Source organism: Sinohyriopsis cumingii, chromosome 16 (assembly GCF_028554795.1).
Source record: "Sinohyriopsis cumingii isolate HCF-2022 chromosome 16, ASM2855479v2, whole genome shotgun sequence".
Classification (NCBI taxonomy): domain Eukaryota; kingdom Metazoa; phylum Mollusca; class Bivalvia; order Unionida; family Unionidae; genus Sinohyriopsis; species Sinohyriopsis cumingii.
In genome coordinates, this window is record NC_142976.1 from 79,485,241 (window position 1) to 79,502,957 (window position 17,717).

At 35.9% G+C, this 17,717-nt stretch overlaps 1 protein-coding gene and 1 long non-coding RNA gene across 2 annotated transcripts in view; both read left to right on the forward strand.

Moving 5' to 3' along the window:
* LOC149780868 (uncharacterized) overlaps positions 1-17,717 on the forward strand; it is a 144,048-nt gene that overhangs the window by 19,829 nt on the left and 106,502 nt on the right. Inside the window, exons 2-3 of the mRNA XM_089936239.1 lie at positions 1,339-1,991; positions 5,279-5,377. Of these exons, the coding sequence (XP_089792365.1) occupies positions 1,373-1,991; positions 5,279-5,377 (718 nt within the window). The 5' untranslated portion in view covers positions 1,339-1,372. The remainder of the gene's footprint in view (positions 1-1,338; positions 1,992-5,278; positions 5,378-17,717) is intronic.
* Positions 12,421-17,433, forward strand: LOC149780869 (uncharacterized). Its single transcript, XR_016415158.1, has 3 exons — positions 12,421-14,505; positions 15,141-15,280; positions 17,069-17,433. It is a non-coding gene; the product is annotated as an uncharacterized LOC149780869 (long non-coding RNA).

Here is a 17,717-nt window from a genome sequence, read left to right on the forward strand (position 1 = left end):
TTGTTGGTACAGTGTAGTTTCTGTTACACATCATATGGTTTTTAGTTGTAAAATGTGGGACACCTTTTAAATTATTTGAAAATTACATGTCAGAAAATGCTCTCAAACTTAGATTTTTATTTTAAAAAATATTAAACTGTGTATCTGAGCGAAAACTCTTTAATTCACTGCAGCATCACCTTATCAACCAAACCCATCTCCTGCACACATACGTTCCATCCTTTCGGTGCATGAATATTTTTTAGATCCCTCACACCATGAAAAATTATCATTGGAGGCAACATATCTCCTGCTGCACAAACTGCAAGGACTAAAGTTAGATTTTTATTATCTGCACAAGTCACACACATTCTCATACTTTTAACCCCCTTCGTATTGGCAGTCTGTCCAGGAATGAGATCAAAGTACACTGGAGTTTCATCGATGTTAATGATCATGTTGTCAGAAAAATTATATTCTTCTCTTCTGGCCTCCACTATTTCACTGAATGATTTTATTTTTTTCCTCCAAATCTTCTGGGAGATGCTGGGTGATCAAAATGCATGCACAAACTGCTAGATTGTATTGCATTATAACTGTTCCATTGTTTCCATTTATTTTCTAAATTCCCATGGATACCATTATATATATATATTAATTGGGCACTAATTAAGGCCGTTCATCTTCTGATTATTTCAGGCTTAGTCAATATCATGCTATTCATTTCTCTCATTCACTTTCAATTGCTTTATAAATTGTCTATTGCCAACTGTTACTTGTAGCTCATTTTTCGGTTACAAATTGTGGAGCATTTTAATGAAAGTTATTAAGTGAATTTCACTGACAGAGGTCTTAACAAAAATCCAAAGAAGATGAAGAATCAAGTTAAGACAAACAATATGCTGATGATAGCAGATAAACAGTTCAATAGTCTAATCAATCTAGTTCATTTTATCACATTGTGGGGCTTTTTTGGTAATTCAAGTTTATATTTTCTGCATAACTTGTACATGGTACAAACATGCCCTTCCATACACATTCAGTTTAAATTAAAGGTATGTTATCTTTCTTCACTGTTTTCATGTGATGGACATACTTGATTAAATCATATTTTCCTGAAATCATTGCATTTATAATGTTAAGGCCACGCTCAACAGCATTCTGAAAATGCCTTAAATATCACTCTATAGACAAGCTACACACCTCGATAAAGAATATGTGTATTTTATATCTGTGTTGTAACAGTTTTGTATGAAGAATCCATTTAGATTACATTAGCTAAATGACAGCATTGTCCATATGTTCTTTTATATTAAATGTATGTGTTATGAATCATAGATTACAATATTTCTTTGTCAGGTATGACAGATAGGACCATATCAGCAAAATAACCATGGCAAGTTCCTGTTCTAGCCTTTATGCATCCAGCCTGGAGACAACCAACTATGCACGCATTTGCCGAATAGTGGTTGATGTTTTAAGAGACATTCTCTGGCAGGTGCTAACACATGCAATTCCTCCTGCTGATCTGCCAAACAAAGTTAAGACAGATATAAATAAGTTGGGAAAACTTGATGCAGAGATAAAGACATGGCTGTGTGGCATTTCTCCTTCCTCCTCTGAGATTCCCAGTGCTGAAAAGTTTGATGTCTCCTCACTTTACACCCTAATAAGGAACCTTTGTGGCAAGGTTCCAGCTCCAAGCACACAGTGGGGACAAATCCCACCTCCCACTGGCACAACATTGGGCGATGACATAGAGAGAGTAAGAGCATTCAGAAACTCATTTTATGGCCATGCAAAGCAAGCCAAAGTAGAAACTACATATTTCAACAACCAATGCAAATATATTAAGACCGTTGTTAGCAGATTTGATGTATACTTCAGTTCCCATTGTAAAGTCATGAAATGTGATTTCAAAAGTGAGATTAATACCATTCTTACATGCAGTATGGACAAAAGCCTTGAGGATGACTACATTTACAAAATGAAACAAATTGCCATTTTGTCAGGTAAGTGTATATTTTAATGCATAATTAGATGGAGTTTTTCAGGGAGCAGAATATGATTACTTTGCCAACAGTCTGAATATTCAGATGTTAAAAAAAGAAGTCCCAGAGTGGAAATATAAATTGTCTTTTGTACTTGTAAGTTTCTTTAGGATTTGCGTTTTAAAAGTTCATATATGAAACCATCCAATTCTTCTTTGTTACAGCACTATTCAACATATTATTTGGGCTTTTATTAAAATAAATATATGTATAACTTTAAAATCAATTAAACATATTCCTTAATATCAAATATATCTTGAAAATGATGCTTTGATCTGGAAACTGTTAATCTGTGAATCAAATTCTCTCTCAATAACTTGCTTACAGTCGGGTCACAAAACATAGATAACACTATGAGCAATGAATGAGTTACCAATGAACCTCTGAAACATGAAGAAGAGGGTACCATCTCAGTTAGACATCGAGAAGACTGGGGGTGGGTGAGAGCACTGTTTAATGGCTGAATACTCATTTTATAATAACATTTGGAATAGTTGTAAATAAACAGCTTTTTCTAATGAAATTGTTTGCTTTTTAAGTATAAATTCAGTATAATCTTGAAAAACATAACTCCAAGAGCTAACAGATGATGTACATGTGTGCCTTGTTGTTAACCTCTGAAACATTGTTATGTCACTTCTGTTTGCAGAACAAAGTGAGAGATTTGTTTTGTGCAAAACTGTTAACATTTGAATTTGATTATATAAAATCATTTTATTAGTGAAATACCCCTGATGCCATGATTTGATGCAAGTAATAAATAAACTTCTGCTCATCCTTGAGCAAATCGAGTGCCAGTTCAGTACTTTTAAGTTCACTGCAAACTTTGGAACTCACTTCTCCATATTGAACTGTATATATCAACATAGCTTTGAATTCAATGGGTACTCCAAAATAACTTAAGGTAGGTTAATCATTACTTATACAATAATAATTATAACAGTGTTTGAGTGGTCAGTTGAAATGAACGGACCTAACCCAGACCATGACCGCTAGCTCTTACACTGGTAGGATATGTATGCTTTTAAACTGTTTTCTTTATTCCATTCCCTTTATTTGGCTTGATACAAAATACGTAATTAATGTGATAACACAAAGCGGACCTACTTTTAGTTGAGTTTAGCAATACAAGAAATACATTCTGCAAATTGGAGATCAAAACACAGTAGGCAGTTAATTCAGTTTTCACTGAAATGCTCACAGACATAGCTGTGATGGTAAATTGACATTATTCATGTTTGAATACAACAAGGCATATCACATGTAAGATGAAATATATGAGTAAAATACAAATTTCACTTTACAAAACTTATTTAATTGCTGTGTTGCCACAGTAGGCATTAGTGACATTTTCACTGATTGAAATGTTATCAAAGATTGTTATTTACAGTGTACTGAGAATGTTTGTTGTAAAGAAAATGTAACAAAATATAGGACTTCTTATTGTACGTTGAGAATTTCATGATGTTGATTCAAATTTCTGGGCACAAAATGCTGTTTTAAATGGTACAATGAGCAATATAATGGTTTCGTTTCAATCTGATTAAAATCAGACCTTCACTGTCCAATGTGAAGTTCTGGCAGTGACTACTTAGGGGTCATGTTCTGGTGACCTATGTTATTACCATAATTGCTAATTTTATCAGCCAATCAGATGAAGTCATATCTTTGCATCTGGGAGACTGAGCATTGTGGCTGAAGAGCATGATGATTTGATTCATTTTCAGATTTTTTGAAAGCTGCATTTCCATTGGCTAATTCAAAGGTCACTAGAACATGACTCTTAAATGGTTGCTTTCAGATCTTCATGTAGAACACTGCAGATATGATTTTAATTAGCCTGTGTTGTTTACCAATTTTGATAGTGCTTTTCTTCATTTTCCACTGTAAGAGTAAATTCTTTCGGCATTTTCTAGAAAACAATAGTTATCTATATGCAAGGTGTCGACTGAGAAGTTTATAGAGTTATTGTGAAGGTTTTTGAAGTATTCAGAGTCAGAATGTTATACCTTTACTCGAAAAAAATGCAAACTTTTCTTTTAGTTATGCATCATTTACTGAACATGAGTTATTTCACTCCTGACTTTAAGACCAAAATCTGAACTTTTGAAAGGGACTGTGGTAGTTTTCAGTTGCATTGAAGGAAAACACATTAGAGAAGTAAAAGGAAAACAAAACCTACAAAACAACAAAAGAATGGAATTGCTTGGTAGCTTTGATTCAGCTTTTCTTTTCCATTCAGTATTTTGTGCATCTTTATCTTGCTGAAATGTTAAAAGGAATTGAGCTTATACCTATGGAAGTTTTTGAATGCATGGTTCAGCACCACATACTTGCATAGTTTTTGACCTTATTTTAAAAGGGTAATTTTAGTTGAAAACATATTTGCACTTATTTACACTTGTTAACATGATGGGAAATATTGTTCTACTTGTAAGCCAGTTGAATTTATTAACTAAGTTACAATAAAATTATGCCAGAGACTTTGGCTTTGTAGAAAACATTTTTAGGAAATGAAGAGAGTAATAAAAAAATAAGAGAAAATCATAAAAAGATATTAAAATATTAGGAGCTAAAAATTGTGAAACCAAGATGCAGAAAAGATTACCTCAGGCAAACAGCAAATACATGTATACATATGCACGAGTACATTTAGACAAAAGCAAGTATGCATGAATGGAATATAAAAAGTAGCTATAATGGATTCTAATTCACATCTTTCAGTCAGTCTTTTAGTTTGCCTACACTTTTTTTTACACTACTTAAGGACCACTCGGGTGGCCTAGTGGTTAGAGCATCCGCCTCAGATGGGGGAGGTCATGGGATCGATTCCCGGTTGAGTCATTCCAAAGACTTACAAAAATGGTACTAACAGCTGCCTCGCTTGGCGCTCAGCATTAAGAGGTTAGTGTTAGGACTGGTCGGCCTGGTGTCAGGATAATGTGACTGGGTGGGGCATCATGCTACATGTCTGTGGCATGCTGCCTCAGTGCTAGACATCAATAAACCGTCACACTGCAGATATCGTAGCAATATAACTGAAAAATTGTTAAAGCTACGTAAAAAATCCAAATCACACACACACATACACTACTCAAAGCCAAATACCCATTTAATGTTTCCTACCCGTTCACAAGAAAGTGGTTTTCTAAAATTCCTCTCTTGAAAGTGTGTGGCCTTAAAATTAAAGATATTCAAACTATTCAGTTCAGTAAGAATATATATAAACAATAAGTTGTTTTCTTCAGATGATTTAAAGCAAGAAGTTAGTGAAGTAAAGCAACAAGTTGGTGATGTAAAGAAGAGTTTAGAAACTGTCCAAAATACAGTTGATGTTTTTCAGAAAGGTAAGGTGTTTACGTAAGTTACTTACCATTTTTAGTGAGCAATTAAATATTTGTGTATACTCATGATAGGCATGCCTTTAATTATATTAATTTAATCATATTAAAAGTTCTTTTGTTGATTCTTTGATTGATGCATCTATAGGTAAATTAAGTTTCTCGAATAACCTGAGTAACCAATTCTAAGTACATTTGTCTTATTCTTTCCTCAATCATGAAGGCTTTTCCAAGAATCTGTTGAGGGATGTTCTGTCCTAGATAAGGACTATATGACCGTCGGATCATTCATCTGTCTGCCTGAATGTCCATCTGATCTATCAACTTTATACCAGATCATACCTCACTGCTTAGGTGGCCTAAGTGGTTAGAGTTTCTGCCTTGGATGCAGGAGATCACGGGTTTGAACCCTGGCCAAGTCATACCAAAGACTTATAAAAATGGTACTAGCAGCTGCCTCGCTTGGCCCTCGGCATTAAGAGGTTAGTGTTAGGATTGGTCAACTTGTTATCAGGATAATGTGACTGGGTGAAACATCATGCTACATGTCTGTTGCAAGATGCCCCAGTGATAAACATCACTATAAACTGTCACACTGCAAACATCCTAGCTTTATGACTGAAAATTGTTAAAGCTACAAAACAATCCACATCACAATTTATGCACTCAAATTATATCTTGTTTTCATTGGTTCATCTTTTAAATTTTATGGACTTTAGTCATGCAGATAAAACAAGCATGTGACTTTAATATTTGGTAATGTAGATACTTATATAAATAAATAAATAATGGCACTTTCTACAGTTTCATTCAATAGTTTTCCAATTTTGCAATTATTTTGAGGACAAGGTAGTGATGTTCATCTTCCATTATGATAGATTTCCATTGTTTAATAAAATTATACACATTTCTAAACATATAGCCCTCTTAGCAATACATTTACAAGTGGACTTGCCCTTTTGCATGTTCCAATAAATGCTTGATATTATTGGTCATTTAGGTTGAATTATACATTTGAAAGTACACACACACACACACACACACGCTGGGTGGGTCAGTATAGAACACACATGTAAGAAATGATAACTAGATCCTGCAACTGAGGGGTTTGGTCACAATCAGTATGTAACCCTCACAATGCAGTCTTGTGAATATTTCAGTCAGGCAGCCAGGCATCAGTTTGTGATCTGTTTGCTTATCTTTGTGCCAATTTTTACTTTTTTCGTAACATGTTATTATCTTCTACTTCTACTTCATCTTCTTCTTCTTCATCTTGTTACAGTAATTATTATTTTGTTTTCAGTATCCTGCTAAAATAATCGCATGATAAAATGCTATTACTTTTCTGCATGCATACATTTACTGGATATAAATTTTGGTATATATATATATATATATATATATATATATATATATATATATATATATATATATATATATATATTACAGATTTTGTCTTGTTCATTATGCATGATTCCTTCTTAGTCCTTAGCCTGGAATTAGGTCCAATCAATATGTTTGATCTTTTACTTGATGAAATTTTGAAGCAGCTAATATTATAAATATATGCCTTGTTTGAATGTTTACTTCAGCACTAATTTAAGGGGTATACATTATTCCTAAAATCTATGTGTTGCTTTACAGAAAGTACTTAAAGTTGTACTGCCCAACATTACAAAAAATATTAAAACTATAAGAAATTGTTGTCCTTGTAAAAATATAACTTCCTAACTCATAAAGCATAATTTATGTAAAACATTTGGGTTTGTGTAGATAATCAAAGTCAAACTTTTCTGTTTGAAAAATGGTGATATTGTTTTTGAGTTCTATATAAAAGTTCACAGATAAACTGTATATAGATAGCAGAAGGGGAAGGGTATGTTCCCTTTTCTATTCTTCAGCCCCTAGTTTCAACCTGTAGTTATAGGGTCCATTGTCCTGGCTGGCCCCTTAAGCCCCCCTCCTCACTTTTGATTCAGGTGCCTTCCTGGTGTGGATTTTGTCAGGGACCTGCACCTATCTCACTGAATGGTTCTCAAGGCAATTTGAAACTTAAGGCAATGGACAATCATTACCATTACCTCACAGCCTTGCAGAAACCATTGGAGGCTGTTCAGAGGACATTGATACATGTGCTCTTGATTCATATGGAGCTCTCTGCAGAGCTTCTTCACCCGAGGAAGGCTGAGTTTTGCTGGATCCAAGCAATCACTTTTAATGGGCCACACTTCTAGATGCAGAGATGCTGTTTGGAGGACTGATTTCTATGATAGTCTCTCAGGATTTTAGGGATCAGCAGTGCTGGTCCATGGCGACGGTAATTGGCCTGGTTAAACCAGTGAAGAAATGTCCCCATTTAGGAGGGTCCATGGTTTTTCTCCTAAGTGAAATTAAAAAGGAAAATACACTGAATCAGAATAATACTCAGTGTAAAACTCCTTTCCACTCCTCATTTGCACATCAAGGTGGCAGTACTGGGCATGTGAAGAAGGCAGTCACTTCAAGGTAGTTGCATTCCTTCAAAGTCTTCCTCTTTCCAGTGTTCCAGAATGTGCCAGATTGTTTTTTTTCAGAGGCTTTGTAGGACTTTGCGGACAATGAATTGGTCCTTTCCACCTCAAAAAAGGGTGTCTGACTTCACTTCTTGGACCCTCCACTTCAGAGATGGGGAAGAATGTAAGGAAACTTTCAATGCATTATCTATCTTTCCCATTTGAACAGATTCTATCTGGAAGAACAGTTCAGGATGGAAACAATTGGTTCAGTCAGGAATGTCATCAGGTCAGTTGACTGGGCAGTCTTTGATTCCCATCTTTTCAGCCCACATGACATTTCTGCTTATTTGTCAGGGACAGGATATTTTTCGATAAATCACTGTTGAACAATAGACACAACAAGTCATTGAATGATTTGTTTAGCATGGCTATATTTACACGCAATTGTTTGGGTTTCTCTTCATGATGGCTACAGGTAAGAATCCCATGACAGAAAAGGAGATACAGGCATTGAATGCCATTGGGTATGTGGTTATGCCAGTTGGGGCCCCACCTAAATCCGTTGTATCCCCATCAAAGATATCCGTAACCCCAGCCAAACCTGTTATACCCCCCTCCACCTCTTTGTTGCAAAAACCTGGAAGGGCGCCTACGTTCTGCCATGGTTTGATGTTACCGTCCATATATTGTGAGGGGCCAAGACATTACAGAACATCTTGTCAGTGAGCAGTCTACTTAAGGACTTGCAAATCTTCAGCTGTTGAGTTGATCAGAGTCGACAGGGTACCAGCTGTAGAGCTGACCGTAGACATTGACCATAGCAGCCATAGAGCTGATTGAACACACTGTTGCCATGCAGCCACTATCTCTGTTCCCATGATTGATAGTGTTTCGGATGGTTCGGCACCTCATTTGGCCGATGAGGTGTTCTCATCTGAACATTGTAACAACATTAAGTGGGACAGGGAACAGTTGACCATTAAAACAATAGCAAAAGTTATTGACCTCAAGAGTAAGAGTTTTCGGCCCATTGTGGAGGATCTTCAGAGAAACAATTTGTCTTTACAGAAATTTCTCCATGAATGGAGCCACCTTGTAGTTGAAAACGGCGTTCTCTACAGAACCACTTCTCTTGATAGCCAATCAGTGAGACAGTTTTTGATCCCAGAGTCATACCGGAGCCTGGCCCCGAAAGGTATCCACAATGATATGGGTCATCAGAGTAAGGAGAAAACACTTTGCTTAGCTAGGCAAAGGTTTTATTGGCCTGGTCTGGAGAAGGATGTGAATCGCAAGGTGAAATCTTGCGAGCTGTGTATACGCAGAAAGACCCCAGTTAAGGCAATGGCTGAATTAACCCAAATTCACACCACTTGCCCTATGGAGCTCATCTGCATAGACTTTTTGTCACCAGAGTGATCTAAGGGAGTGTTTCAGAGTATCTTGGTGATAACTGATCATTTCACCAGCTATGCTCAGGCCGTTCCTTGCCACAACCAAACGGCTCAAATTACACACTAAAACCCTTTATGAGCCCTTTTTTCAGTATTACAGTTTTCCGGAAAGGCTTCACAGTGATCAGGGATGTAATTTCAAGGGTAGGGTTATAAAGGAGCTATGCAAATTAGTGAACATACAAAAGTCTTGCTCCTCCCCATTTCACCCACAGGGAAATGGTACCTGTGAATGCTTCAATGGAACACTCTTAAAAATACTAGGGACATTGGAGGAAGAGCAAAAACAAGATTGGAAGTCGTACATTGCTCCAATTGCTACTAAGCATGATTCCACTGGATTCTCACCCCATTTTCTTATGTTTGGGTGGCACCCCCAGCTTTTGGTTTACGCTTATCTGGGTAATGCACCAGATTGTGGCAAAGCTGCTGCAGAGCCTCACACATATGTGGAAAAACTGAAAGACTACCTTACACAGCCGCGACAAGAGGGTCAAGCAATAGCCATGCTAAGAACAAGATCCAGTACGATAAGAAGGTTCGAGAGTCCAAACTTGAAAGGGACCAAATCCTAGTGCGCAATGTTGGACTAAAGGGGAAACAAAAATTAGCCAACAAGTGGACCAAGGACGTATATCAGGTGATATTGATTCCCCATTTAGATATGCCACTGTACAAGGTGAGAATGGTAGCAGGTCTGAAATCTGTATGCACATTGCATCATAATATGCCTTTGCCCTTCCTTGTGATCCAGCCCCAATGAAATCGGTTTGGAAGAATCCGAGTGTACAAAAAGTAACCCCTTCAGAGTTGAGCTCTGAATCTCTTGAATTTTGATTCAGACAATGACATGTATGTTATACCACACAGACGATCTGGTTGGGTCAGGAGGGAGATTGTTTGACCCTGTGAACACTCTACATGGACCACCTCTGATAATAAATCTAGATCTATTATCAACCCCCATATTAGTGCATCCTTTTAGAATAGTGGGTCTAGACAACATGAAATTAGTTTAAATGAACCAACAACTCATTTATCTACCCCCTCACGTGCCTCACATGAGAGCAGTCAGCTCGGATACCCAAAGGTGTCTATTGAAAGGTCAGTTCAAAACCCGACCATATTAGAGGGAGACCCAGAGTGTCAGTCCATGAGGTTAGTCCAGAGCCAACCAGCACCAAAGGTGTCGCAGGAATACTCTGACATTCTCCCAGAGACCGAAAACCATCCGACTGGCTAGGCCAGTGGGTGAATTTGCAGACGATTTACTACATGTGAGATAATGAGATCTTTCCGTATCTTTCGGGCATTCTTTGTTTTATTTAGTAGGTTGGAGTGATTTTGAATATCCCATTTATTGTCAGTTTAACACAAAAATATAAATATAAGGAGACAGTTTGACATCATTATGTAAGTAATTGTAGCTTCAATTTCAGTGGTTTTAGGTATCTAAGTTTTTGTTGGGCAATTTAACTTGTTATGCTCTGTAGTTCTATTTTTTACTTGTCCTCCATGTTATGAACTAATATTACTGTGGAATGATGGATAATATGGGGGTAGTGGTCTTCCAGGGAGAATCGGGTGGGTTCGAATCCTACTGGGCTGACCTACTTGGTCAGTCACACTAGTACCACTACGGAAGAAAAAGAAAGGGAATACATAGTAATAGAAAACCCATTCTTGTATGGTTTTCATTTTAAAATGAAAGAGGATAAACTTTCATATGTTTTTATGGTTGCTTTTAAATCTTGATATATGTGAATAACTGTTATGTATTAATGTTTTTATTTATTTCTGAAGACATGATGTATAGTACTGATTGATTATTTGTTCCTGTAAATTTCAAATTTTTTTTGGCTGCAGGCACAAATTTTTTTAATATAAGGAGAAATTTACATTTAGGGAGGGCTCAGTATGTGACCCAGGTGTGTGTTTGTCATGAGTGAGCGCATGAGTGAGTGAGTGATCGATCAGTGCATGAGGCTTATGAAGGGGACGATAACGTCGAGTGCCGTGCACTTAATAAATGCCCTAGGCACTCCTTGTATCATCTCTGGACTAACGACACCTTTTTCATTGTGTCTGTGCCTATTATGATGAATGCAATTTGCGAGAATTGTGGTATCTGATGTTTAGGGTCTTCGTGTCTGTTTTTTCTTCCTGTTTTTCTTTTGTCTTGTATCGTTGACATTAAATAAACCCCATGACTGAGGGTGTTGTGTTCGTTTCTTCTGTACAACACCTGGCTCACATGCCTCAGGCTAACTTTCGTGTAATGTGGCTGTAATGTGTTTGGATATTATACTTGAAGAAATTGTTCATGATCTAGGTACAGGGCTGACTAAAATGGCTGCACTTTTGTGATTTCTGGCCAAGAAGGAGCTGAATGCTTTTGGTAGCATTTGTTCCTTTTGAAATGGCCAGTCTCAGTTGTATATGTGCTAGGGATGATCAAGATAGACATCTTTGAGAAGTTAGAGTTTTATGGTTCTATCTAGCTAAATCAGAAGGGGAAAAAAAGACGACAGTGAAAATTTAATTGAACAACTTGCTTTAGACATCTGCCTCCCACAAGTCTGGCAATTCAGTAATGCAATAACAGCAGGCATGTATTACTGATACTAAGATATAGGTTTTTATGGGAGGGTGGGGGCGGGGAGGAGTGAAGCTAATTTTAATTTGGTACAGTGAAGCTCACACATTAACCATCATAGTCAGGGTCACAAGTACACCCGTACAGAAAAATCTCACCAGTTCACATGAGCTGCTCATAAGCTGCATATGAGAACCTTGTTAGAAATGTATGCAAATAGGGTAGATTTTGCAGGCTCATGTGTGCAGTTTGTTAGATCTTGTGAGCCAAGGAAAAACTAACCTGATTCTCACGTGAGCAGATTTTGCACACGTGAGAATCTAACTTTTCACATGAGAAAGTAGAACTTAGAAAACATTCTTTTCCATTACATACAACATTGTTTGAAAATAAGGCAGAGTTCTAATTTCTCACGTGAGAAACTTGGACTTTGATTCTGATTAAACACTTATTTCAAATTTATTCAAAGTTGGATTTTCTCATGTGAGTTATCACATGAGCAATTTGGACTTAAATATTTTGTGTAAATATTGAATGTCAAGTTTCTCCATTATTGTCACACAGACATCATTTCTATTTTGCACTTGCTGTTGCTTTATTGGATTTTTTACATTTTAAAACATCTTCAACTTATTTTCTCACAGTGATTTTTAATCTTATTTTGACCCAACAGGCTACTTTATTTGAACATATTAAGGTTCATTTCACTGTTCATAAAACGAAACAATTCAGAATTAATGTCTCGTATAACCAGACTACCCATTAAACTTTAACAGCTGTCAAAGAATAGAGTTAATAACTTGCATACTATTCGTGGTTGATGTTTAATAAAGTAATCCGTAAAAAGGTGAAATGTTTCTCTCCCCAAAATACACAGTTTACAAATATAAAAAGGAAATAAAACTTATGCCCTAAAATGAATCATAAACATATGATGCAACTCCTTTATTCACAAACTTCTAAAACCCCACTATAAAATTGTAAAACAAATACAATACATAGCCACATATCTGGAAAAAAATAAACACTGATGCACAGTCCTTTTGGCCTAATAAACTCTGAAGTCATTTTCCAGAAAAATTGGAGAATTACATAAACTACGTCGTTTTCTTCCATGCCTAACGTTCGCAAAAAAGTCAATACAATCTTATACTTACTGAATTGTGTAATTCGGCTTAGGGGTCATCCATTTAGCACGTATGCAAAAATCTGGCAAAGCTTGACCCCCCCCCCCGTACGCATGCATACTTTTTACGTCGCCCCCCCCTTGCGTACGTACGCTTGACACACCCCTCCCCATATTCTATAAAACGGCTTATGTTTAATCCACGCAGAAACCATAAAGGATTAATAATATTAACGTGTTTAATAAAACATCGTCCACCGACGTTGAATGTCTGGCATCAAAGAAATACGCGGGGTAACATTAAACATTTTGTCTAGTGTCCGCTAAAATTCAAACGCCGACTGAACAGTCGAACAGGTTACGTATTAGACAAATTATTATTGAGGTTTCACCCCAACCCCGTTTCCTATGCATGTGTACATTATCAGTAAAAAAAAAAAAAAAAAAAAAAAAAAAAAAACATGTACTGTACATAAAATTTAATAAATCCGTAAGAAACTGACTAATCCAGTCGTGTTTGGTTGTATAGCTGTTTCGCACTGTTTTACACGTGTATATTCTTGGCAATGGAAAATTTTGCTTATTTGCAGCCTTTTAAATGTTCTGATCGTGTCATTTCAAAGTTTATAAAAAAAGTTCCCTATTGAAATAATCACAAAAATAATCACTGACGTTTCCGTTAACTTTTCTGTGACCCAGGTTATCAGAGTACACGGTGGAAGAATCGACTTGTTAGAACCATTAGAGTGTCCTATGGGACATGGCTCGGCACAAGCTACTGTAAAAACTTCAAAATTAACTAGGTCTATATTAATTAACTTATTAATGATATGAATTCACTTATAGCTCAGTTTTTATGAAACATCATATAATAAAATAGCATTTATTTGATATATAAAATATAATATTAAGAAATACCCGAGTACATATGTACAAAGGAGTGTAAAACCAGAAGGGCTCGCATCGTTGCTTACAATTTAAATGTCAGTCATACAGCAGTATAAAATAATAAAAGTATTATTTTTATACAATATGTATGACTGACTTTTATATTGTAATCAATGATACAAGCCCCTATGCGTACAACAACATGTTTACTAATTATTTGCCCTTTATGGCGCCTCAGATGAACTCAACAGATGCTGGATGTTGACCTATAGTGTACATGTAGAATAGCACTTTTAAACCGAACAGACAGAAATTTACGCGCGAGCCATGTTCTCTTAGCAAGGGCCACGCTGTTTATGAAGAAAGTTATTTAATATTCTCCTGCAACATGTTTGCTCTTAAAACATTCTGACAGCAAGAGTGTGGACACTATTAAAATATAGAAACCAACACCAACATCTAAAGATGTCCACGTCGGTACTGATGTTAATGGCCAGTACGAAACAGAAGACGTCGACGTGCTGTTTAGGGAAGATTCAAGGATTATGAAAGACTGGTTCTTTGCCGAGAAAGAAGTAAGTTACTTTTACTCATTTCTTTTTACAATTTTCGCATATAGAATGATCAAAGTGGATAGCCTGAATCATCGACATCATAAGTATAAGCATACATTCACATGGTCGTTTCAAATTGAGCCAAGGGTTTGTTTCAGATTTTACTTAAAGATAATAATTCAACCTCCTGTTTCTAAAAATGATATCTACACCACACTATCATCGAATATTTAAGCCTTCCACAATTTAACTGTGCAACCATGTCTGGCTCTTACCCCCACCCCCAATAATAATGCGGGCGCCTCAGTGAGGAGCACTTGCGTTACCGATTGAAACAATTTGTACAAACATAAATATTCTTCGTATTATTTTATTGCTGATTGGGTGGATCAAGATAAGCATACACGATTGAGAACCAAATGCAGTAGCTTAATTCATGATTTTATTCCTAAAAGACAGTTGCCCTGTCTGTCAAATATTTTGATTGGTAAATTTAAAATAGAGATTTAATTGGATAAGGATTACAGCTTTTCTTAATGCTTATATACACTAGGACTCGTTTGCCAACCAAATCGTTTTCTCATTTCCGTGCATTCTTTCCGTTCTGCATAGATTAAAAAAAAAGATCAGTTATACTAATTTTTATCTTTTTACAGATTAAACTTCATGAAGGTCACAAAATTTAATCAACACAACAAGCAATCATTTGAAAGAAGTGCAAAACATTGACAGCAACAGGAAGATGTCAGACAAAACCCCATTGCCATGCTAGAGGAAATTCCGACTCCAGTAAAGGGTATGTATAAGACGCTTCAAATCTTTTGATGTAATACACATGATAACATACGCATTTCAGACTCTAAAATTTGACCCCCAATACATTTTTTTTTATAATATAAAAATTGGAAACCAGATTTTGAATTTCTTTATATATTGCAAATGTACATATTTTGGAAAAATGTATCCTAAAAGTTTTGGAGAAATCTTCCAGAGGACTGTTCCAGAAGTAGAGATGTCAATTTGTTTGAAATTTCTAATGTGTACCCATCATTCCTAACGATTGGTTACCAGAGTATACAATCAAAAGGAAATTGTATTAAATGTGAAGCTGAACTGCTTCGTTGTAGGTTCACATGTTCCATCCCCAAAAAGAGCTGTAAGCATAATTATTACTAAAATAAGTGGGCAAAAATCATAATCTGAGCACAACGAGTATAAATTACATGCCATTATTACAGAAAACTATGAAAAATATTGTATATGCAGTTATAATTTTTGTCACAAATCAGCTGAACTTGTGTGGATTAGTAGTATGGATGAGAATAGACACAAAAGAAATTGATAAATTATTGGTGCATAAGTCATTTTGACTAGTGTACATGTCTACAGTAACTTTCGCGAATTGTCATAAAGTCCATAAATGTTCATTGTTGTATTATCCTCAACCTGCCATGGTTCATCCCATAACGACGGTCCAGTGCAACATGTTTTTAAGTTTAACAAAATATCTTTTCTCTAACATTTTTCAGTTACATAACATCCATCAGTTGCATTGATACATCCCGGGTTATTTTTATTGTTGTTTTTTCTTCTTTTTTTAAAAATGATATCTGGTGCCATTTATTTTCTATTTAAGCTGGACTGCTATGTGTGTAGTATCATAATAGAATGAATCTAGGGCAAATGGTTTCACATTCAAGAACCTGTCTTTTTTCTTGGAACTGTTTAACGTAAAATTCATGCAGAAGTTACCAATACATTAATTTTTATTTGATTTTTTCAAAACTGTTATTAAGTAGCAAACTTTTTTTGATCTTTATATTTCAGTCTGTTTAGTTGTCCATTTCATTCATTTTTTTGTCCTAACATGGTGGTATAAGAAGTGCATGTTACAGTAGCCAAGTTAAACCAGACATTCATATTGTGCTTAATTTTATTTGACCCAGATAATGTCACCAGGATCTGAAAACAAGAGTGTTTTAAGTCATGAGAAAATTGTCACATGAACCATGGACAGTCATGACATTAGGATGGTCAGGCTTGAAATATTAGCATTGATTCTTAAATAGGTCACTTGAGAAAGGATTGTATTATTATACAGACCACGTATGACAAGTAAATTGTAAGCAACCATATGAGCCCCTGTGAACACTTTTTTTTTTAACGGGTACCCAATTGTTCGTTTTATTACCCAGGTTATTATCAATGGGAGAATACCTGGGTACACATTGGCATCTTTATCCAGAAGTAGTCAAATTTGGAATATGCAACGTGACTTGCAGGTATCTCATCAACAGTGCAGTTTATATGTTTGCTACTGAACTATGGTAATTCTATTGGTAGAGCAATTTGGCTCATAGTCCAAAGGATGAATTTTCAGACTGGGTTGGCTGCGTAAGTGTGTCCTTGGGAAAACAGTTGGCTCCTATTTTCACAGTGTGATAAAGTGCCATCTAATCCAAACTACAATTATGTATTTTGCCTTTACCTTGTAAAACAAATCTTCAAAAATCCACCTTACAGAATGTCTCAAATGCTGTGATCAGAAAAAAAATTTCTACCAACTTTTTCATTTCCATTTCAGGTTCCATTTTTCAACAGTTCAAAACTGAGCCTGCTAACTTAAATTCAATGGTCAACAGGAAGTGCATTGATTCAAAGAGAACAATCTCCAAGTGAAAATATTGTTGCAGACTGGCAAATAATGAAATTCAGAAGCAGGAATATCAATTACACGTTTTGTTTGCTTTTGAATTTTCTGGAACAGTGAAGAATGGTCTTCATGTGAAGCAAATTTCCAGCAGTATCTTTCATTATGACCTTAAAGTTTTTAGAATAAATGTGATGTATTAATATAACAGGTACATACATACATACATACATATATCCATCCATCCATCCATACATCCATACATACATACATACTCTAGTTGTCTTACCTTAATAGAAGATCACTAATCGAACTAAAATTATATGATTATGATTACTTGATTTGAATATTGATCTTACTCTGTTTAATTCTTGTAAAAGATGTATGTATTCAATAAAAACTAAATACTATAATTGCATTTTGTTGTTTTTGCTCATGTTAGCAAGAGGCCGCTCACGTGAGCAAGATGTTGCTCACGTGAGCAGGTCTTCCTCACATGAGCGAGGTGTGGCTCACGTGAGCAACATCTTGCTCACGTGAGCCACACCTCGCTCATGTGAGCGAGGTGTGGCTCACATGAGCA